The sequence below is a fragment of the Pipistrellus hanaki genome (assembly GCF_964339955.1).
Source record: "Pipistrellus hanaki genome assembly, chromosome: 5".
Taxonomy (NCBI): Eukaryota; Metazoa; Chordata; class Mammalia; order Chiroptera; family Vespertilionidae; genus Pipistrellus; species Pipistrellus hanaki.
The window spans coordinates 70,020,839-70,043,872 of NC_140507.1; the positions used below are offsets into that span (position 1 = coordinate 70,020,839).

At 54.9% G+C, this 23,034-nt stretch overlaps 3 protein-coding genes across 7 annotated transcripts in view; 2 read left to right on the forward strand and 1 right to left on the reverse strand.

The window, feature by feature from the left end:
* The window catches only part of BSG (basigin (Ok blood group)), a 126,725-nt gene that overhangs the window by 71,686 nt on the left and 32,005 nt on the right, over window positions 1-23,034 (forward strand). The window lies entirely within an intron of this gene.
* Window positions 5,128-10,883, forward strand: FGF22 (fibroblast growth factor 22). 3 transcript variants are annotated; one of them, XM_084886503.1, is made up of 3 exons: window positions 5,128-6,117; window positions 8,711-8,814; window positions 8,924-9,075. In XM_084886503.1, the coding sequence occupies exons 1-3, from the start codon at window positions 5,904-5,906 to the stop codon at window positions 8,939-8,941; spliced, it is 336 nt and encodes a 111-aa protein (XP_084742629.1). In that variant the 5' UTR covers window positions 5,128-5,903; the 3' UTR covers window positions 8,942-9,075. The 3 variants fall into 3 exon arrangements, with proteins under 3 accessions (XP_084742629.1, XP_084742627.1, XP_084742628.1); XM_084886501.1 differs by having other exon boundaries at window positions 5,823-6,117; window positions 8,708-8,814; window positions 8,901-10,883; XM_084886502.1 differs by having other exon boundaries at window positions 5,825-6,117; window positions 8,901-10,883.
* On the reverse strand, window positions 11,169-21,937 carry RNF126 (ring finger protein 126). 3 transcript variants are annotated; one of them, XM_084886460.1, is made up of 9 exons: window positions 21,752-21,936; window positions 15,311-15,369; window positions 14,884-14,947; window positions 14,141-14,352; window positions 13,010-13,078; window positions 12,867-12,936; window positions 12,147-12,240; window positions 11,805-11,920; window positions 11,169-11,718 (listed from the first exon to the last, which is right to left on the reverse strand). In XM_084886460.1, the coding sequence occupies exons 1-9, from the start codon at window positions 21,824-21,826 to the stop codon at window positions 11,569-11,571; spliced, it is 909 nt and encodes a 302-aa protein (XP_084742586.1). In that variant the 5' UTR covers window positions 21,827-21,936; the 3' UTR covers window positions 11,169-11,568. The 3 variants fall into 3 exon arrangements, with proteins under 3 accessions (XP_084742586.1, XP_084742585.1, XP_084742587.1); XM_084886459.1 differs by having other exon boundaries at window positions 14,141-14,385; XM_084886461.1 differs by lacking the exon at window positions 12,147-12,240 and having other exon boundaries at window positions 14,141-14,385; window positions 21,752-21,937.

The following is a 23,034-nucleotide window of genomic DNA, read 5'->3' on the forward strand; positions in this document are numbered from 1 at the left end:
ATAAATATGCAAATACTAGGGGCACAGTGCATGAACTCATGCACCTTGAAAGGGCCATGAGGCTGCAGTGGGCACAAGTGCAGGTCTTGGCCCATCCTCCATGCCTGGCCCCTCCCACAGTGACACTCCCCACGTTCCCTCTCTGCCAGCAGCCCCGCTCCCACCACTGTTGCTCCCACACACTGACAGCACCGCCCTGCTTGCACCTACTGACAGCACAGGGCACCAAGCTCCAGTAGCAGCAGCTCCGGCGCTAGTAATGTAACAGGTGCAAGCAGGAATGGCGCTGGCAGTAGGTGTGAGCACTGGGCAGGACTGCCGCATATGTTCCATGCCCTGCCGCCTGCTGCTGACGCCTGCCATGTTCTGCGTGCACCCCCTGGTGGTCAGCGCACATCATAGTGGCCGGTTGTTCGGTCTATTTGTATATAAGGTTTACATGTATATGGATTTGACCAAGTCTTCAGCCATTGGTCAAATTTCAATGCAGTGGCAGGAGAATAATACAGGAGGCTGGCAGCCTAGTCTGGCTTTTCCCTGATATGCAGCTTGGGTGAGAGTCTCTGTAGACATTGGCTGCTAGACTCTGGTTATGAATTTGAGCCAAATTAACCACAAAGTCCTTGTTGGAGGGTCTGTTCCTTTGGGGAATTAGCACCACCTATCGTTCAGTTGGGAAAACTGAGGCCAGGGGAGGGGATCAGCTGCCAATGTGGAGGATGAGACTATCTGGGGTAATGATGTTCCAGGCAGAGGTCATAGCAAGCATGGATAGTTAGGGGAACTCAATCAGAGTGGGGTTGGAGAAAGGAAGCAAAAAGGACATTGGAGTGATCCTCAGGAGCCTGACCCCAGTGGGCCTAGGGGTCAGCTCAAGCTGCCACCAGTCCCCTTATGCTCCTACTTCCGTTGAGTCTGTGAGGTTCGTTGTACTCACCACTGGCTACAGGCGTGTCCATGAGTTCCGTTTCCCCACTAGAATGGAGGTTTAATCTGTGCTCTGGAAGGGCCAGACTCCTGGGCCTGGAGGCCTCTTGACAGCACATTCCAGATGCAACTGCCCACATGGGCAAGTGCGCTGTGAGGCGCAGCGATGTCACTGCTGGAAATGTCTTCAACATCCTCCCAATCCTATCCCAGTGCCCTCCAAGAAGCCCTGAGGGGCACTGACTGCATACATCACTCAAACTGGTTGCCTTTCTGGTTCAGGGGTGGTGGTGACTGAATCATCTGGGTCTGGTACCCTAAGACCTAAAGACTCCCCCTTGTACCCCGAAAGTCTGACAGAGCCAGGAACCTGGGCTGGAAGCCAAGACTTCTGAATTCTTTCATCTTTCCTTATGCCTCAGGTTTTCTTCTATTCTGCGGGACAACAGATGCCCTAAACCAGTATTTTCCCAAGATCTGGATTCCACTGGGGGGAAAAGGACACATATATACTACTATTTGTAATACTTCAAACAATAAAAAATAAATAAATGAAAGAAAAAAAGAACAAAGACCTGGATTCCTAGATCTTAGCCTCAAGAAAACTACTCTTCTTTCAGTCCCACTAAAACATGGGAAGTCTCACTTGGTGTCCACCTATATTTAACTCCTTTCTCAGCTCCCTGGCTGTGATCTTTTTGATCTGAAACTTCTTCTTGTATTTCCATTTAATGTCAATGTGTCAATATATGGCACTAGCTTCCACTCCCAATGGTGTTAACAAGTTAGTTTCCTTGTAAACTTTAGCAAACAAAACATTAATAAGGCATAAGGTATGTGGAAATAAATGTAATTAAATGGGGAACATTGGTCCTGACCAGTTTGGCTCAGTGGATAGAGTGTTGGCCTGCGGACTGAAGAGCCCCAGGTTCGATTCTAGTCAAGGGCATGTACCTTGGTTGCAGGCGCATCTCCAGTAGGGGGTGTGCAGGAGGCAGCTGATGGATATTTTTCTCTCATCGATGTTTCTAACTCTGTCCCTCAATAAAACATATTTTTAAAAATAGGGGGGCGGATATAATATCAAGAGGTTGGAGTTTGTCCCTAACCAGTTTGGCTCAGTGGATAGAGTGTTGCCTTTGGACTGAAGGGGTCCCAGGTTCGATTCCAGTAGAGGGCACGTGCCCTGGTTTCCGGGTTTGATCCCCAGTGTTTGGTGTGCAGGAGGCAGCCGATCAATGATTCTCTCTCATCATTGATGTTTCTGTCCGTCTCTCTCCCTTCCTCTCTGAAATCAATTAAAAAATGTTCTTAAAATTTTTTTTAAAAAGTATGTGAATATATCTTTGGAAGCTGTTATTCAGCCAATCCCAGAGACTAGAGAAATGAATGTACTTCATGGTTTGGGAACAGAAAAAAAGCTACTCAAGGACACTATGGGAACACTAGGGGGCATTTGAGCATGGATGGTGAGTTAGATTGCAGCGTGGTTATGACAAAGGACTGAGCCTTTAGGAGACACATCTAATGTGCTTACAAAGGAAGTGGCACCATTCCTGGGGCTCACTGTCCATTATCCACTTATGTAAAATATTACATATGTGCATTTTTTAAATTTATTTTTTGTTGATTTTTTACTGAGAGGAAGGGAGAGGGATAGAAAGTTAAAAACATTGATGAGAGAGAAACATCAATCAGCTGCCTTCTGCACACCTCCTACTGGGGATGTGCCTACAATCAAGGTACATGCCCTTGACCGGAATCGAATCTGGGACCCTTCAGTCCACAGGTGGACACTCTATCCACTGAGCCAAACCAGTTAGGGCTACATGTGTGCATTTTTTGAGGTGTAATGTAAGCAGTGCATACATCAAGAATACAGTTCAGTTAACTCTCACCAATGAATACACAAGTGTTCCAAAGAACACCCAGCTGCCCAAATCCCCTCAGGCCCCACCCTGTCACTGCCCCTGCGGTGACACACCCCTATCCTTATGCCTCACACCATATATTGATTTTCCTGTTTTAGAATGTCACAGAAATGGACCTCTTCTGTGCCCGGCTGCTTCTTCTTAATATGGTGTCTGAGGTTCATCATGTTGTGTGTTTCAGGAGGTTATTCTTTTTCAAGGCGGCATTGTACTCTCTTGGGTGCATTTGTTACATTAACCCATTTTACCGCTGATGGAGAGCAAAAAAGAAGATGTTTAACTGGGGACTCCAGGAACAGAGCATGCATTGTGCTTTACCCACTAAGACGGCTTTAATCAAAATGACAGACAATCACAAGTGCTGGTGAGAATATGGAGTAACTGACACCCTCACGCACTGTGGACGGGAGGGAATGTAAAATGGTGCAGGTGCCATGGAAAATAGGCTGGGTGGAGGAAAAAAGAAAAAAAGAAAAAAAAAAGAAAATAGACTGGAAGTTCTTCAAAAGGCTAATCATAGAATAACTATATGGCCCAGGAATTCTACTCCGAGGTACACACGTGAGAGATATAAAAACATATGTTCACACCAATGCCTGTACACACATGTCCACAGCAGCAATGATATGTAGCAGCCAAAAGGTAGGCACAAGCACGTGTCCATCGATGGGGAAATAGATAAACACGGTGTGGCCCATCCACACACTGAAATATCACTTACTCAGCGGTGAAAAGGAATGAAGCACTGACACATGCGATAACGTGGATGGACCTTAGAAACACAAGACTCAGCGGGAGAAGCCAGACACAAAAGGCCATGAAGTGTGATTCCACTGATGCGAAATATCCAGAACAGGCAAATCCATAGCTGGGTTAGTGGGCGCCAGGGGTTGGGGAAAGTGGTAAGAAGTACGTACTAAAGGGGAAGGAGTTTCATTTTGGGGGTGACAGAATGTTCTGGAACTAGATGGAGGTGGTTGAAAACTACTGCAAACACTGTGTGGTATGTGAATTATATCTTAATGGAACTGTCATTAAACTCCAACAACACTCGGGGCAGGGCCAGCTTCCCAGGCGTAGGTGCCCCTGTCACACAAGGCCCCCCGCATCATCCTCCTGGGAGGGGCTTGGAAACACGTTTCTGGCGGGCTGGCTGGCAAGTGGGGAATGTTATTTCGAGCCTGTGTGCTGCACCTCTGCCCAGCAAGGTGTAGAGTTTCTCATTCCATCCTTCTAGCCTTTCCGTGTCCGGCACATTTCACAGAGAAGGAACCGAGGCCTGGGGAAGTGGTGAACTTGTGCGGGAGCCTCAGTGCGGGCCTCAGGGCGCCCAGTGCGGGGAGACAGGATGAACTGGACCCGGCCATAGGAATATCCTCCCCAGCGGGAGTCCTGGGGCAGCCCCCGTGGGGCCCTCCTGGGGCCAGGACGAGGGGCCATGGAATCCCCCAGAGCCTCTAGGAAGATGACTCAGCTTCCAGCTGGATCAGTTAGCCCTCCAGTGTTCCAGCAGGGTGGGCTTGTCACCTTTTCTTCACCCTGGTGCTATTGAAAGGTGCCACCTGGCTGAAACCGGTTTGGCCCAGTGGATAGAGCGTTGGCCTGTGGACTGAGGGGTCCTGGGTTTAATTCCGGTCAGGGGCATGTACATTGGTTGCGGGCACATCACCAGCGGGGGTGTGCAGGAGGCAGCTGGTCGATGTTTCTCTCTCATCGATGTTTCTAGCTCTCTATCCCTCTCCTTTCCTCTCTGTAAAAAGTCAATAAAATATATATATTTTTAAATAAAATAAAGGTGCCACCTGGGGCTCTGGCCATGGGTCTGGGCTGATGGGAGCCAGAGGGTCAGGGATTGGAACCCTGGGATGTGTCCTCTGAGGGCCTGTCGGGAAATTGCTGCCCCTCCCAGGCCTTAGTTTCCCCACCTATCAATGGCGCCTCTTGGCTTTGAGTCTGTGAGGTTCGTTGTACTCACCATGCAGGACCAAGGGCACAGGATGGTTCCCAGTGAGGCTTGGAAGTCTCTGTAAATGATGAGCAGATGTGGGTATAAATGGGGCCACCCCACTCCTCATGCTTAGGACATGCAGCTCCAGACGCTGGGGATGGGGTGCTGGCCTCGGTCACCATCCACTGGCTACAGGCATTTCCATGGGTCCCCATGGCCCCCACCCACAACACCCCATTCACTCACCTGCTCAAATGCCTGGGTGCACTGTCTTGCAAGCGATCATTGGCTCTTGTACCCACATGCTCCCCCACCCCCAGGCCCACCCCTCAGCAAAGCCTCCTGCCCAGAGGCCTGGCTCTCAGGAAGCTCCAGTTTGGAGGGCAGACAAGTTCCATCTGGACATGCTCAGCCCAGGGGCCTGGCTGGCACAGACATCAAACACTCAGGCCAGAACTTCCCACCCAATCTCTGACCCCTAATCCACTCTACTGTCTCTCCATCCGACTTATCCTCTGTCTCTCCCGCATCTGTCTCTCTCTGTCTTTTAACCGTCTTCCCGTGTCTCATCTCTCCAGCTCAGTCTGTTTCCCTTTGTAGCTCTGTCTCGTAGTCTCTTGGCCTCTCAGTCTTGGTATCTCGCTCTCTGCATGTCTCTCAGGTCTTTCTCTGCCTCATTCTCACTGTCTGTCTCAAGTCCCTGCCTCTGTCCCTCAGTCTCTCTGACTCTGCGTTTATGTCTCTGTTTCTTTGTCTATCTCTGTCTCTCTGTGTCTCTGTGCCCTGCCTGTCTCACACTGACACCCCGCAGCACTTGCAGGCCAACCCGGTGATTCACAGACACGCACCGCCCTCCCCACAACGCAAGACAAACACACGCCGAGGCCCCAGCAGGTTTTCCTAAGTGGGCCGCCCCCGCCCCTCGCCCACTGCGTCCTGGCGCAACTCCAGGGGCCCCGCCTGGTCCCCAGCCCGAAGGCTCCCCATTGGCCCGAACGGGGCGGTCCCTTCGGACTCTCCGCCCCTGACTCAGCAATGGCAGAGCCGCGGACTTGCTGCGGGAGGCAAAAAGCCGGCAGAGAGCGGGCGGCGAGGCCATGCGCTGCCGCCTGTGGCTGGGCCTGGCATGGCTGCTGCTGGCACGGGCTCCCGGCGCTGCGAGGACCTCGAGCGGCCTCCGGAGACCACGCAGCTACCCGCACCTGGAGGGCGACGTGCGCTGGCGGCGCCTTTTCTCCTCCACCCACTTCTTCCTGCGCGTCGACCCCAGCGGCCTCGTGCAAGGCACCCGCTGGTGCCACAGCCCCGACAGTGAGTCGCGTGGGACTGCCTGGTGACGGGGATGGGGGGCGGGGGCGCGGGGCGCGGGAAGGTTCTGGACAAATAGGCGGGCAATGACAACTGCAGCAGTAACCTTAATGATGAGCTGGGCCCTCCCTCATGCGACAAATGGTCCTGGGGGCTCCTGTGGTGGTATGGCATTGGTCAAGTCATTTACCCTTTTGGCTTCATTTTCCTCCGCAGTAAAATCGGCCAAACCTTAAGGGTCACAGAGGAAGCTCCCAGCTCCAGGCCTGGCTCACCAGCAGAGAAAGGGTGTTTACAGATAGTTGAGTTTGGGGTCACTGGGCCCATTTGTAGAGGGGAAACCGAGACCCTAGAAAGTTACATAATGCCGTGTGGGTCAGAGCTGGGCTCTGAACTTGACTCCCACAATACAGAACAAAACTCAGGATCTGCATGGGTTAGGGACCCCTCTATTTCTTTCTAGGAAACTGAGACAGAGAGGAGAAATGACCTGCCCAGGGTCACACTGCTGGGGGTTTGTATCGCTGGGGTTCCTTGATGCTCCCAGAACCTCATTGAGACGGAGTCACTGTCCCAGTTGCCCCGCCTGGTAAACAATGGCTCTCAATAAGTATCTGTGGAATGCATGAGGCAAGAGGAGACGCAGGGGCAAAGAGAAGGGGGTTGGGGACAGTTGGGAAGCCAGGGTGGTGGGTGACGCCATGAGCCTGCCTCAGTCTCCCCACAACCCTGAGCCCTGGGCGGGGGTGGGTGGGGGGCTGGAGGAATGAAGCTAATCGCTGGCCACTGCCTGAATCACCACCATTAGGGCAGATAATCACCCCTGCCCTTCCCAGATGCTTTCATCTGGGGCTCCAAGGCCCTCATTAGAGTCACTAGACCAGGGCAATGACAGGGGACTGGCTGGGCCGGTTGACTGGTGGTGGACACAGCCAGGCAGGGTGGCCTCAGGCTGGGGATGAGGCCTGGCTCTGCTGGGTGACCTGAGACAATTGCTTCTTCTATCCCAGCCTCAGTTTCCTCATCTGGGCAGTGATGGGATGATAGATGGTCGGTTGATGGCTGTGTGTGGGTTGGACTTGGAGGTCTTATGTCCTTCATTATTAATTCAGCATGCTGTACTGGGCACAAGGGACACAGGGGTGACCGGGACAGCTCACCTTCACGTGGTGCCAGCACAGAGGGTAAAGAGGTTAGACGTGTGATATAATTTCAGAGGGGACCACATGTGGTGCAGAGAAAATGAAAACAGGGCAATGTACAAGAGGTGACTGGAGGACTGCTTTATCTGGGAGGTCTTGGGGCTTCTCCAAGGAAGTGGGCTTGAGTTGAACCTTATATCAAGAAAAGGAGCTGACCATGCACAAGAGGAGCCAGGGGCCTGGCTGAGGGAACAGCAGGCACAGGCCCCATGGGGCGTGGGGTAAGCTCAGTGCTATCTCAGGTGTCCAAGTACACACTGAAGACCGGAGGGCCAAACCTTGACTCCAGATTAGACCTCCGTGCACAGATTTGACCCCATGAAGGTGAGCTGTCTCTGGTCACCACTATGTCCCTCATGCCCAGCACAGCATATAGGAGGTACCCAGGTTAGACCCCAGTGCATGGCTGAGGGTATGTGTGGCTCATCCTGAAGTCCTGCTTCACTGGACAGGAAACCCTGGCTCAGAGCCAGGCAGAGCTCACCCAGGGCCACCCACCAACAGGTGGGGCCTGAAGCTGCCTCTGCTCCTTCCCAGGCCTGTTTCCCCCTTGGGAAGTGGGCACAGTCCACCCAGTATCATCACAAAGGCCCTCAGAGGAGGAAGGCAGGAGGATCAGCTCAGAGATGGAAGAGGCTGCGCTGCTGGCTGTGAAGATGAGGAAGGGGCCATGAGCCAGGGATGTGGCACCTCTTAAAGCTGGAAAAGGCCAGAATGATTCTTCCTGGAGCCTAAGGAAGGACCAGTCCTGCCCACACCTGGGGTTAGCCCCTAAGATTATGTAAGACGCCTGACCCCAGAACTGTGTGGGCTTAGTGGGGTACAGTGCTTGGCATAGAGTTGGCACTCAAACAGTGCTAACAGCTATCAAGTTGAATGCACTGTGCTGTAAACACCCATGTCCCCCCTCAGCCCTTTGCCTGGGCAGTGCTCCCTTCTGGAGTTTCCTCTCCCTGTAACTGAGTGGCTACAGCTGGCGCAGTTGTCAGGGCCAGACATGGCAAAGGCAATGAGAACTATGGAGGAAGGTGCACAGCCACGGTCACGGTTACACTCAATACTTGTTCTTACTGAAATTGACAGCTCACTCAGACAAGCACTTAACTCCTTTGGCTTGGTTTTCTCATCCCTGACCTAACAGGACTCCCCCTGCTCCACAGCTTGCTCTGGTTCCCCAGTACCCTTTGGAGAAAGCCCAACTATCCACCACTTACATCCTCCAATGTGTCAGGTCACATCCTCTGGATAGGCCCACACAGATGAGACTGTGTGGGCCCCAGTGTGCTCCCATTCCCAGCACAGGGCCAGGCACACAGGTGGTGCTTGGTGAATGAATGAATGAGCAAATGGGAAGCAGATGGGGCTGAGGGCCCTGACCGAGCCCTTCCCAGCAGGCATCATTGAGATCCGCTCCATCCACGTGGGCGTCGTGGCCCTCAAGGCTGTGCACACCGGCTTCTTCGTGGCCATGAGCCGCCGGGGCCACCTCTATGGGTCGGTGAGTGCATGGTGGGGGTGGCCGGTGGTGGGCAGGCACTGGCAGGAAGCAGGGTCCAGTGGCCTCATGTTCCTGACCCCCCGCAGCGGATCTACACTGCTCACTGTAGGTTCCAGGAGCGCATTGAGGAGAACGGCTACAACACCTACGCCTCACTTCGCTGGCGTCACCGAGGCCGGCCCATGTTCCTGGCGCTGGACAGGCGGGGGGTCCCTCGACGCGGTGGCCGGACACGGCGGCACCACCTGTCCACTCATTTCCTGCCCGTCATGGTCTCCTGAGGCCCCGAGGGGCCGTGAGGAACAGCTAGACAAGATCCAAAAGACATCTGGGCAGGTGGCCAGGGACCAGAAGCTGGAGGAGGCCCAGGCTGTGGCCAAACCATGTCTGGTCACTCATTCCTTTCACAAGCACTGAATGCCTGCTATCTGCAGGGCTCTGCGGACCCTGCAGGAACCCCACACCCACTCTTGTCTGAATCTGAGGCGGGTGAACACTGAGCTGAGTAGGGGCTGTAGCCGTTGAGCCATGAGCTGGGGAGTGAGGAGTCCCCAATCAGGCACCTCCTGGACTAGAGACTGAAGGTCACGAGGGCTTGGAAGAGTATTCTGGGCTGGGATACAACCTGTCAAAGACTCAGCAATGGGAACCCATTGGAGCGTTGAGATAGAGAAGAGAGGGGAAGCTAGGGACCAGGGAGTCTAGGGACCAGGAGGGAGAGGACAACATGGACATGCCGAGGGTGACAGGTCCTGACCTGTGGACATGTTGCCTCACACTGTAAAGGGACTTTGCAGGTAGGATTAAGTCAAGGCCCTGAGATGGGGATGATCCTGGATTATGGGAGGGAGCATTATCATTACAAGGGTCCTCCTAAGAGGGAGGTCTGAGCATCTGAGTCAGAGATGGAAGAGGCTTCGCTGCAGGTTGTGAAGATGGAGGAAGGGGCCACGAGCCAGGGTGTGGCACCTCTAGAAGCTGGAAAAGGCCAGAAATGATTCTTCCTGGAGCCTCAGGAAGGACCAGTCCTGCCCACACCTGGGGTTAGTTAGCCCCTGAGACTTATGCAAGACTCCTGAGCCCAGATATGTTCAAGAATAAATGTGTGTGGTCACAGCAGATATAGAAACACACATACAGGGTCTGAAATTGAGTAATGTCTTCAAAGCTTCTTAGTTCTTCAGGGGGAGGGGTGCCATGTGCAGACCGAGGGGCTTCAGGTCAGTGTCCTCCATAGCTGGGGATGGAGGGGAGTACATGGGAAGTGTTGTGCCTGGGGGAGTGCCCACCACTCTCCCAGAACCCCCCATCACAAGGCTGAGTTCTGGAGCCTTGGGTCAGACAATTCCATTCTGGGCCTGTTTCTCCTCCTATAAAGTGAGAATAATGATTGCCCAGCTGGTGTGGCTCAGTGGTTGAACATCCAATTATGAACCAGGAAGTCACAGTTCGATTCCTGGTCAGGGCACATGCCAGAGTTGCAGGTTCGATCCCCAGTAGGGGGCATGCAGGAGGAAACCGATTGAGGATTCTCATTATTGATGTTTCTATCTCTCCCTCCCCCTTCCTCTCTGAAATTAATAAAAATATATTTTAAAAAATAAAGTGAGAATGATGATGCCGTTTACCCCATGGGGTTTTATGGGGGTGGGGGGACTAACGTGGGAGCTCCTCCTCAACTAAGGTGGGACATTCTGCTTGGGGCAGGTAATCCCTGAGGAGTGAGGTGAGGGCTTCCACCCATCCCAGCCTCCTGCCACTTAAAATACAGAACACAAAGCCAGGGGTCACTTACGGGGGGTGGAGGATTGGGGTAGAGGGGGGGGGGGGGTAATACAGAGTGGACACTCACTGTGGTCAGGGCCAATGGTTCCACCCTGGTGACCCTGCACTCCAGAATAGCCTTCGTACATGAACACCATCAGCTGCAGTAAGCACAGGCTGGGAGGCCCCACCTGACAGCTCAGCACATTGGGGTTTCCTGTTTCATGTTTCCAACGACGCAGTGACCCTCTGCACCTCCTGGTCGAACGTCACCAGTCCACTTCCAGGATTCTGGTTTGGGACAGCGGTGTTGGCTGGTGCCCAAGAGGCACAACCCAGGGTCCGGCGCAGAAGGAAAACGCCAACCACCTGCTTCTCTAAGTAGGTGTATTTTTAAATAACTTCCAAGATACATATATTTTTTCCTTTAAAAAACATCTGTCAGAGCAGTTCAGTTCTGTTTTGCTGGTCATTCTTGTGGTCCCGAGCCCCCTGTACTCAAGGCGGGGACTGTTGGCCTGTCTGGTGGGGCCAAGACCCCAGCTGAGTGGCTCTACCCCGTCTTTCCACAGATCATGCAGGGCCGCATGTGAGCTAACGTCCATTTATTTCAAAGCAGTAATAATTTAAAATTATAAAAACCTTTCCACTGTTGAACATGTAGAGGGTGAGGTTAGAGACAAATGGGACAGGGGATGTTGGGGACGCCTGAGGGCGACATATGCCCTGCGTCCCTCTGTGCCCAGCCCCTCAAGGGACATCCCTGGGGGAGGGCCGGGCTTCCTCCACAGCCTGGAGGCAGTGGATCCTCCGAGCCTCTGCCCACAGCTGGGGCACAGCTGGCACCAGAGTCCATGGGAGCCATGGTGGTGTGAGAGCTGAGGCAGGTGGGGGGCACCTCCTGGCCTCTGGGATGTCCATGTCCCCCCTGCCCACAGGGCCTGGTGCTGGCTGGGGTCCTGTGCTTACTCTGGGGACTGCTGGGGGGACTCAGGAGTTGCTTGCTGGGTTCTCGTTGCTGGGCGAGCTGGAGGAGGACGACGATGAGGAGGAGGAGAAGCTCACCGCGGTCAGGCCTGGGGGGTTGGTGGCCGTGTTCTGTCCTGTGAGGCTTTTTCGGCAGACAGGGCAGCTGTCGTGCTTTGTGGGGAGAGAGGGGAGCAATTCAGAGGCTGGCAGGGGGCAGGGGCGGAGAGGGCCAGTGCCATGGCCACCCACCTGCTTACCTGCTCCAGCCAGGGCACAATGCAGCCATCATGGAAGAGGTGGTTGCAGGGCAGCTGCCGCACACGCTCACCCAGCTCGTAGTCGTCTTTGCATACAGGGCACTCCAGCCCAGAGCCTGCGGGGAGTGGGGATCCGTGACACATCCAATCAAAGGTGTCCCTTTGGGGAGACTGTCCATCCAGAGCCACCTTGGACCCAGGGGAGGGAAAGAGGCTATGTCCTGAGTCTTATGTCCCAGAGGAACAGAGGAGACACTGATAAAGCCTCCCCTTCAAGCCAACCTTTGGTCTAACATAAAAGTCCTAGAAAATAAAAGAAGCTGGTGACTGAGGGCCACGTACCTACGTGTTCCTCGGTGACAGTGACGGTGGGGAGGGCCTGGATTTTCTCTTTGTCTGCGGGTGGGGGGCCTGTGTTTTCAAACTGATTGAGGAGCTGAAAGACAAGAGGCCAGAGTGCAGGAGCCCTGCCCGACTCTGAAATGCAAGGCTAGGTTACCTGCAAAAGCACTGAGGCCGCTTTTGTCCTGGTTCCCCAGATCCTCCATTTAGGGATTAGAGGTCAGTCACCCCATGAGGCCCAGCCACCGGCTCCTGCCCACTCTTCTGCTCATCTAGTTAGTGTCACCTCACAGCCAGAGCAGGAAGACAGGGCCCTGGGCTCATGCGGTCTTGTGTCCTGTGAGGCATCAGCTAGAACCAGAGGGCCAGATCCCGTCAGAGACAAAATACTCAAAGGGGTCACTGGCAAGCAGCCCCGAAAGTGGCAATGTTCCTGCCTCACAAGTGCCACAGAGGTTATGGTGAACACCCATCCTTGGCACGCAGTCTCCTGCTCTACAGTGGTGCCATGCCAGGAGAAAGCATTTTGGCTGGTGTGCCCCAGCCTCAGGATGGGAGTTCTGGGGCACTAAGAAACTGAGCATCCACGCCAGGGATGTAATCCACCAGAATACTTCTACAATCCTCTCATCCTCTCAATGCTGGGAGGCTGGCGGGGGCAATAGGCTGTTGAAACGATGGTGGTGATCCTAGTGCCACCTGGGGAGGCCCACCCTGTACCTGCGTGATGATCGCATCCAGCCCGTTGGCCCCCCAGGCGTAGTCCATCGGGTTTGAGTGCAGGACACCCCTGGGCAGAGACGTGTGGGGTTCAAGTAGCAGAGGGACTGGAGGGCACTTAGGGGACCCGCCCACCTACTCACCAGGGGCCCAGGCCCAGGTTGGGGATGGTGGCTGGAGTGATGATGCCATTGACCAGCTGCTGGATGATCCTGGAACAGAGCAAGGCCAGGCCTGTGGTCAGTGCCTTCCCAGGGTCAGGGCCCCTTTAAGGAGGACATACAGAAAACTGGAGCCCACTTCTAAATCCATAACATTTAAAGGTTGTGCTTTTGACCAGTAAGATTTGTGATGAGGAAGAAAGAAACATGAGGACCCAGAGAAGCATCCCCTCTGGAGTTCCAGGCCAGGTTTTCCCAGGGCCCGGATGGAATCTATGGCTGTGACACCATTATACAACCTGGGGGAACATCCTGGAGTTCATGAGAGCCATGGGGTCAGCCTTGCTGTTTGCAGCAGGCCAAAAACATCAATCCAGACCCTGCTGTACCAGAGCCCAAGGTCTGTAGGGTATGGGTGCTGCTCAGACGTGAGACAGCAAGGGCATCAGGGACTGGCTGGGCCAAGCTAGAAATGCCTCCAGCTCAGTGAGGGAAATGGATGGGCTGTAGATTTAAGCCCATTTTAAGTGACACAGGGGCTTCATGTACAGTCAAGTCTATCTCAGAGATATGTGAGAAGCCTAGCCTTGCCTCCTCTGGAGAGATGGGCCTGCAAGGAACAATGTTTTTATTCTCAGTCCTATGAGCACCTTTCCCCTTCCTGTGCAGTCATCAAGCTAAAAAACCATTTGGGTACCTGCACACAGGAGGGGGCAAGGGGCCCCGTTACAGGGCAGAGATATCAGGAACTACCAGCTCGCTACTGCTCTGGGACAAAGATCTGAAGGTGAATCAGCCACATCCAATGAAGCCCTGCTCAGAAGGACAATGGGGACACTCAGTGGACATGAGGCTCTCCCAGCCCTGTCCAGGTCCTTGAGCCACACTTCAGCCCCCTGAGTCCCCCAGCAAGGGCCCCGACCCCTATCTGCACTACTCCATTTTGCATGGTGGGCTTGGGTGGCTCTGCCAGAACTCATGGGAGATCTGCCCTGTCAAGAAGCAACATCCGCACCATCTTCTGGATGGGCAGATGGTCTCCGAGTGGGGTGGGCAGGCCAGGAGCCCCCAAGAGCAACCCACCCACCCACCTGCCCCCCACAGCCCTCTCACCCTTCTAATGTGGGGACGCCTTCATGCCGGCCGGTGGCCCTCCTCGCAGTGAGGCGGGCTCGGGGCTGCCGGGCGCCATACCGGTGCCGGGACTGCTGCTCTCTCTCCCGCCGGCTCTCGGGGTCTCTGCCATTGTCGGACAGCGCCCCTGGGGGGAACGTGGGGATCTCAAAGCTGTCATCAAAGATGCCGAAAGCAAACTGCCCGTAGCCCTGCGGCAGCGTGAAGAGGTGTTGGTCCACGTTCTGCAGGAGGAAGGCCGTGACCGTGGGCCCCTTGCATGGGAGCCACAGTTCCTCCCCACTGTGGGCACTGTTCTAGGCTCAGGGCTTCAAGGGGCAGGAAGACACCAGAGAAATCTTGGTGCACATGCAGGATGCAGGAGGCTCTTGGAGGAGGGACAAGGATGGGGAGTTCAAGAGATTCCAGGACTCAGTTGGTTAGAGTATCATCCCAATACACCAAGGTTTCAAGTTTGATCCAAGGCCACAATCAACCAATGAATACATAACTAAGAGGAAAAACAAGTTACTGCTTCTCTTTCTATCCGCCCCCTTCTTCCCTCTTTCAAATCAATTAAAAAAATTTTTTAAGTTAAAAAAAACAAAGGCCCCAGTAGTCGGGGAGGACAACCCTGCCTGTTGGGGAGCAGGGGGAGCAACCACCTGCAGGACGAGGGGCTGAGTCTGTTTCCTCAGCCATGCAGGGCATGATCCTTTGTCAGGGGAGGCCAGTCAACTCACCTCAAATGGCTGCCTGCTTTGGTCTGTGGGGGCTGTGGAGGGAGCGGAACCGTTCTCTGTACTCCTGGGTGGACACGGTGCAAGTCAGCAGTGGGGCGACCCGCTGGAGAAGAGGCAGGACCCCCGCCTGACCCCCACGGGCCTCAGGGTCACTCTCCACCCTCAGCAGCCCCTGCCCTCATCCCAAGTCAGGAGAGTGAAGACCATCTTAATCTCTGGCTGCCCAGGGACTTCAGGGCACTGCCCCAAGCCCACCCCATGCCCACCATCACCCTCCCAGGATCTGTTCACCGAAACGGCTCTGAACCAGCACTGGGTGCAGCACCCAATGTCCCCTCGGCACAACTCTGCCCTCTCACCCCAAAAGCCTGGATCCTACCAGCATGCACCCGGGCCCGAGGCCTCTGTGACCAAGGGGCTGCATTACCTGGTCTCTTCTGGCAGCTCCTCGATGAAACCAGACTCACATCGTGGGCAGATGTAATCCTGTGGGAGGAGAGAGCAGGTGAGTGTGATCTCAGGATCCTGGCCCCCATGGACTCTGCCTCTGTGGGCTTACTGGACATCCCTGCCTGGAGCAGGACACATCTTGGGCCCTGGTCTGAGGCCCCAGCAAGCAGCAGAGGGATAGGAATGAGCCCAGGATGGGTGTCACCTCAAGAAACTGCTGCATTCCAGGGAAAGACTCAGCAGAGGTCCAGCTTGGTGGGTATGGACAGGGCTTGGCCCCGGGCACACATCAACCAGAGCTACAACCTCTGTATCTTGACCTGCTCCTCTGCAGGTGCTCTCCCCACTCACCCACCCGCCCACATCCCAATCACAGAGTTTCAGTGTGTCCACTCAGCCTATTAGCCGATGAAGGCTCTGACAAGGCCTGTAGCAACCACAGGCCAGCTAATGAGGGTCCAGTAAAGCTGTTTAAGAGAATGTTCAAGTGACCCCCTACACACACATAAAGGAGATGTGGTCCCGGGCCGGCGCCTGACCCTATACTCTTAGATGGCTGCACAAGAGACTGTGTATGGGACTCCAGGGATATCTGGGCTCAGAGGACGTTCAGCTCCCAGGAAGGTGGCCACTGAGGGCAGAGGGACCGGCCTGTAGATGCCCCACAATGGAATTTCTGGAACATACTAACAGCCCTGGCAGAGGATCTGTGACCCCATCCACACTGGCCATGCCCCCTGCATTCCTCCCGCCCACAGCTTGGTGGCAGAGACTATGATGTCCTGAGGGAAGAGCAAAGGACCAGCCTCAGACACAATGTATATGAGCCCTGAAACCATGCCATGTCCCTCAAACAAGCCCCGCCTACATCGTGTTGTTGGGTGTGTGCAGATTTCAGGGTTATCACAGGTGTCCCTAAAGCCATAAAAAGGACACAAGACGTGTGCAAGACCTGCTTCTGCCCAAGGTGACTTTCAGAAGCATGTCCCATGTGCTGAGAGAGAAGGTGTGGCTGTTTACAGTCCCATGTGGCACCACTTTCTGCAGGAGTAGCCCCATGATGGGGTGCTGGACACCTTCATCTGGACAGTGGGCACTCCACCTCGCACCTGGTCCCTCTCACCTGCCTGGCTGCCAAAAGCAAAGCTGCCGGAGCCAAGGGGGGAGGGCAGGTCATTGGGCCTTGTATCCCAAATATATAAAGAATCCTTACAATCCAACATTAAAAAGACAAACAACCTAGTTAAAAAATGACCAAAGGATCATTTCTTCAGATACACAAATGGCCATTACCCATAAGACACTTGACACCACTGGTAACAGGGAAATGCAGGTCACAACCAATGAGACAGACTGCACACCCATGGGACGACTACACTCAAACAGACGACAGTGACAAGTGCTGGCGAGGATATGGAGGAATCAGAACCTCCATCACGCTGGTGGGAAAGTGCAATGGGCAGTCTCTCTCTAACACAGTGAACAGTTCCTCTGAAGGTCACACATGACCTTGAAATGCCAACGCTCAGTGTCCACCAAGAGAAATAAAAACACACCTACAAAAAATCCTATCCAACTATGACCATGTCTCAAGTCACAAGAGCCACAACCCAAGTGTCCATCAATGCTTGAATGTGGTCACCCACATATTGGAACATTACTCAACCATGAAAAGTGTGATGCAGACACTCACTATAACAAGGATGGATCCCGAACACACAAAGCTCAGTGGGAGAAGGTACAAAAGGCTACACACAGTGCATGATTCCATTTATGTGCTCTCTCCAAAACAGGCAAATCCACAGGGGCAGGAAGTGGGTTGATGGTTGTCAGGGGAGGGAGATGAGGTGACTGTTGATGAGGACAGGTTTCTTTTGGGGTGATAGAATATTCAGAAATTGGATGGAAGGCTTTGGTGCGGGACTCCAAGTATACTAACCACACTGAAGTGTACATTTTAAATGGGTCGTATCTCAGAAAATTGTTATAAGAAATGGTGAGGACAGCAGTCCTCTGCCCTCCTAAGAATGGGTGTGAGGCCAAGGGACAGCTCTACCACAGAGAGTGATCACCATAATCATAACCCAACATAGGATTCCCAGCCAGTGGGGTGTCACTCAGGTGCTCCTCCTACCACCCACCTGCCAGCCCTCAGCCTGTTGTTTACTTCACAGTTTCACATGAGCTACAGGAGGCTTTGTGAACAGGGCCACGGGAAAATGTGGCTGCAGGAGGGTCTGCATTAGGATGCAGGGAACCAGACACCCCATAAACATGGCAACGTCAGACAAGCCTGCCCATCACCAGGAGTCTGCCCAGGGAACCCTTCAGCTCCAGGTTCACAGGAAGGTCCAAATCCTAGTAGAGCCCTCACCACAGACTTGTAGATGTGCCATGTGGCCTCAGAATGAACTTCAGTTTGACCTGCTGGAAATGAGCAACCTATTCTCCCACTTTTAAGGGTCATTACAGCTCCTGGGCACTCACTTCTCTCCTGTCCCATCATCCTTGTCCTCCAACATCCCAAAAGCTGCCTGAACCCCACCACTGTGTGCAGGTCACTATGGAGCCCTATCTCAGCACTAAGCACAATCAGCACATGGTCAGGTCCAGAACCATCTGGCAAGACCACCCCCACAGCTCCGCCTCCTCCAGACCCAAGTCCAGGCTGCCTCTGCCCTCCCTCTTGACCTCTCACCCTGGCAGCCTCACACTGGTCCTGCCCATCTCAGGGCCTACACACCATCCCCTCTGGAGGAGCACTCTTCCCCATATATCTACCTGGCTGGCCCCCTCACGGAAGCTGGGTCTCTGCTCAAAAGTCACCTCCCGGCTGCAATCCTCGGTCTCCCCACCTATAAACGGAGGATGGCCTCAACCCCAAGGCTCTGAAATCCAGCAGCAGCTGAGGACTCAAGGTCTGTGGTTTGACATTGGGTCGTGGTCAGACCCTGCCTCTGTGCTCCGTGCAGAGTCCAGAGCAGCCCTTCTGAGCCATAGGCTGCCCCAGACTTGAGGCAGGGCTCCAGCCAGTTTGCAGGAGATGGGGAGGAGCCAGAACCAGGAGTCTCCCATGCTCTCCTTCTCAGCATATCGCAGACATTTTAATTAAATCAGAGTGGCCAATGGTAGAAACCCACATCCAGCTAGGGGACTGTGAGATGGAATGAATCCTCCCACCGGCAGAACTTATCTCCAAGGGCCAAGGTGGCAACTGCTCCTCTTCTAGGTGGGGGAAACAGCCCGTTCGCTGGGCCCTAACTTGTGAGCACTGATCCTTAGCCAATGACTTGTCATGAATTAGTTACTTCTCCCCCCAGCATCATCACCATAGCAACAACAGTGGCCAGAGCACCAAGGATGACACATAGATGCTAAATTCACTGAGCACTCACTCCATACACTGGGCAACTAGGTCAGAAGTTACTACGGTATTTGGCTCCTCCTTGGTGATGGGAAGGACATGGGGGCTTTAACATGGGGGCTCATGTCACCTGGACCAGCTCAGGACAGACACTATCCTTTGTCTAAGTCTCCTTCACACCACACACAGGCAAAGGGCCAACAGTGAAGTTGGGAAAACTGAGGCAGGAGCTGGAGAGATGACTGCCCCATATGATCACCCACTACAGTGAGAGTGCCTCAGTGGCCCAGCCCCCTCGGGAAAAAGCAGAGCTCCAGGTGCAGCAGAGACCCCAGAAAGGGCTGGTGCAGAGGTGTAGCAGGGGTACATGGATTCAGACCCAAACACAGACAAAATGAGACCTCTATAGCCCCCAGACCTCTTTGCTGCTCCCTCCACCCCATGTAAACCTCCTCAAATGTCACTGGCAACTATCCCAATCCCATCCCTGTCCCTTACACCCCAGTTATGCCCCATCTGTCTCCGTGAGCCCTACACACACTGCTGGATGCCGGAATGCAAAGCCCTGCCAGTGCCTGGCATCATCTAAGGCCCATTTCACATCAGCCACATACACACACACAGACCTCAGCAGATAGTTTAACTCAGGGGCAGGAAGTGGGTTGGAACCTCTCTAACCCAACCTTCCTCAATCTTCCCAGGCTGCTTTTGACACCATCACAGGAACTGAGACTCCCATCTCCCACGACGCAACTGGTGTGCAAGAACCTGCCCTGGAGAACTGAGCTCTGCACAAGCCCCAAGGGCGTCGGGTGCAGCAGGTCCACTTCCAGGACCCTGCAGTCATGCACACCCACCACGTCCCCAGCACTCCAGTTTCCGGGTAAGATGAGTCTGGGCTTGTGCATTAGCCTCAAGGCCTCCAAGTCAGCTTGCCTGTCTGGTTCCTGCTCTCACATGCCACAGCTAAGCGACCCACCTTTCCCTTTGCGTTCTGGGAGTCAGGTGCTGGGCTCCTTTGTACAAAGATTCTCCCAGAGGACTTCATCTAGTGAGTGTGGATTATCTCATCAAACCCATCTGACAGCGAGGAGCCTCGAGGCCCAGGGAGGTTGAACACCTCACCCACACACAGTGGAGACGTGCAGCTGGGGGCAGCCTCAGCCGGATCCTAGATTCCAGCCCAGCTGATAGAGCCCATGAGTCCAGGGTACCTGAGAAAGAGCTACGTGACAACAGCCATTTCCTGTCACAACTGCAGTATCTTATAGCAGATACAGTGGAGCTAGTTTCCCACAAACATAAGTCCCCATTTCTGAAGGTGAGTGCTGGCTGGGACCTTCTGCTCTTACCAAGAACCAATTTTCCCTCTCTAAGAACACCAGGTGCTCCCCTTAACGATACACATCACCCTGTCTACTGAGCCTCACTGAACCCCACGCCAAGACCCTCCCGTCCACCCAGATACCCCCTCCCTGCCATACTTGCTCTTAGGATATTTACCACCATTCCTAACTAAATACTTGGCAATCAGTGTTCAGGGTTCACTCCCTGACCAGTCTATAAACCCTGAGGGCAAAGGTGATGGCTATCCTGACACCACTGGATTCTGTGACTAGGAAAGTCCTCATCAGCCCAGTGACAGTCAGAAGAGGTCAGAGTCTTTCTGGTCCGACGCCATAGAGTCAGGAAGTGGCCACACCAGGCCAGGACCCAGGCCCTATGCTGGCCCCAGAACGGGAAAACCTAGGACAGCTAACTGTGCAGATGCCCAGCTGCAGCCTCGGCCTCAGCCTCCAGCCAGGGCCTACCCTGGGGCTCACACCAACTGTGAGGGACTGCATCCAACTAATCCAGGCCGGTGGCTGGTGGGCTGTCGGGCGACCAGCCCCTTCCTGCCACCGAGGAGAAAGAAAGAACCAAGAGCTGGGGCTCAGGAAGCCAGAGAGACATAAGCAAGACTGGAGTTCAGCTCCCCAAGTGTGTGCTCACCCACCCCGGTTCCGGTTTCATTTTATTCTCCCCTTTCCCTCGGAAGGGCAGGAAGTCCCTTGCTTCTGGAAGCCACAGCACTCCTACAGTTTCTCTCCTCCTGGACCCTAGGCACCGCTCTTCAAACCCCAGCTCTAGGCTCATTTAAACAGACTCCTTTTCCTGGCTCTTCCTGGCCCTCTCCCAGCAGCAACCCCTCTTCTCCGGGAACCCTGGAGCTGGAAAGGAAGGACTGAGGGTAGCTCTGAAATCAAAACAGGCTCCTCCACCCACCAGCCAGGTGGCTGTGAGGAGATAAAGTACAAGGTAAATCCTAGCCACTTCCAGACCCCACACTGGCTCCCGGTGAGCTGGCCCCGCAGCGAGCGTCAGTCAGGGCCGCGGCCGGCGTGAGCCGCCGAGGGCCGGTTTTTCCACCTGTGAAATGGGACCGGGTCAGCCAAGAGCAGAGGAACACCGATCCCACCCCAGACCTACTGACTCGGAATCTCCGGGATGAGGGGCCTGGAGCACTGTCTTTACCGAGAAGCCCCCTCCTTGTACCACTCGGCGCGGTCAGGCCATCTTGGGAAACACTGGCCTCAAAGAGCAAGATGTTGGGTGGGCTCAAGGCCCACGGAAGCGCAAGAACGCGGGCTCGGGTCAGCTGTCAGACCGGCGCAGGGCCACAGCCCTTCGTCCCCGGGACGGACGCAGGTGGTGGGGGGCCTCCCACCGGGCGGCCCGCAGCGAGGCGCAGCGCCGGGAACGGCCCCCGGTCACCTTTCCTCCGCGGCCCCGCTTCCTCCCGGGCGGCGCGCCGGCGCAGGTCACGCGGCCTCCGCGAACCTCCGTTTCCCCGCCGGGGACCCAGCGGCCCTCCCGGGGGGGGGTGGCCGCGGACCGGGATCACCGGCCCCCGCTGCGCCACCGGAGACAGGCCCCGCCTCGGAAACCCCCGCAGGGCCCATGCCGCCACCGTCGCCGCCGCCGCCGCCGCCGGGGCTCAGTTTCCTCGTCTGGGCCAGCTCGTCGCAGGACGCAGGAGCGAGCCCGCCGCCCCACGCCCGGCTCGGGGCTCACCGGCAGACGCGGTACGATCTCGACCGAGCAGCAGTGGCAGAAGTACCGTCCGGGCTGCGGCGACGCCTCAGCCATGGCCGCCGCCGCCTCCTCCGCGCCGCCCGCCCACCGCGCGGCGTTCGCCGCCGGCCGTTTGCTGCTCTCTCGCCGGCCGACGGGCCCGCGCACGCTCACGCACGGCACGCACGGCGCACGGGGCGGAGTGGGGAGCGCGGGAGCCGGGCTGGCGGCGCGCACAGCGGGCGGTGGCCCGGTCGACGGTGGCCGCCGAGGGGCAAACTAGGTGCAGGCGCCTCTGGGGCTGGGCTTTGGACAGTGGGGCGGGGCCTGAATGGAGCGAGGTCAAGCTTCTTTTAACCTGCAAAGGCCCCTCACTTCCCCTCCTTGTTCCTCCGACCTCAAGTCCCAGTATCTCCCCTCACTGTCCTTATTGCTCCTGGAACGCGACAGGCGCGCTCTCACCTCCGGGCCTTTGCACTGGCTGTGCTTCTCCTGGACGCACAGTTCTCCTAGATACAGGGGCATTCTTCCTCATGTCTTCCATTTCTTTCAAAATGTCTAATCAATTGAGATGCCCTCCTCACTAGCACTTATTTTTTTATTTTTTTATTTTTTACAGAGAGGAAGGGAGAGAGATAGTTAGAAACATCCATGAGAGAGAAACATCTATCAGCTGCCTCCTGCACACCCCCCACCGGGGATGTGCCCACAACCAAGGTACATGCCCTTGACCGGAATCAAACCTGGGACCTTTCAGTCCGCAGACCGACGCTCTATCCATTGAGCCAAACCGGTTTTGGCACTAGCACTTATTTTCACCTAGTAAACTGTTGGGTCAGCTCCACAGCTGATGGGATGTTTGTATTTTGTTTCCGGCTAGACTCATAACAATGCCTGGCACACGGACATTCCCTAAACAATTGTTGAATGAATACAGACAAGAGACCCATTCCTGGATCAAAGAAGGTCCCCGCTCAATCATGCATTTACTAGCATTTCTTTCTCTACTCAGCAGATATCCATTGAGCACCTGGCTGCAAGGACACCGCATGGGAAACGACAGTGAAAAGGGTACTCTCTGGCTGGAGCAAACACAGATAGGCTCAGACACCTCTAGCTGCTTGAGGTTGAGCCAGAGGATGGAACCCTAAGGTGGCCCTGGCTCTTCCTGGGGAGACAGTCAGAGCTTCCTAGGGGAGAGGGCATTAGCCAGGGTGTTGAGGAAATAAAAAGTGTCACCTCTGTGTAAAAAGTCTTGAATGGCCGAAACCGGTTTGGCTCAG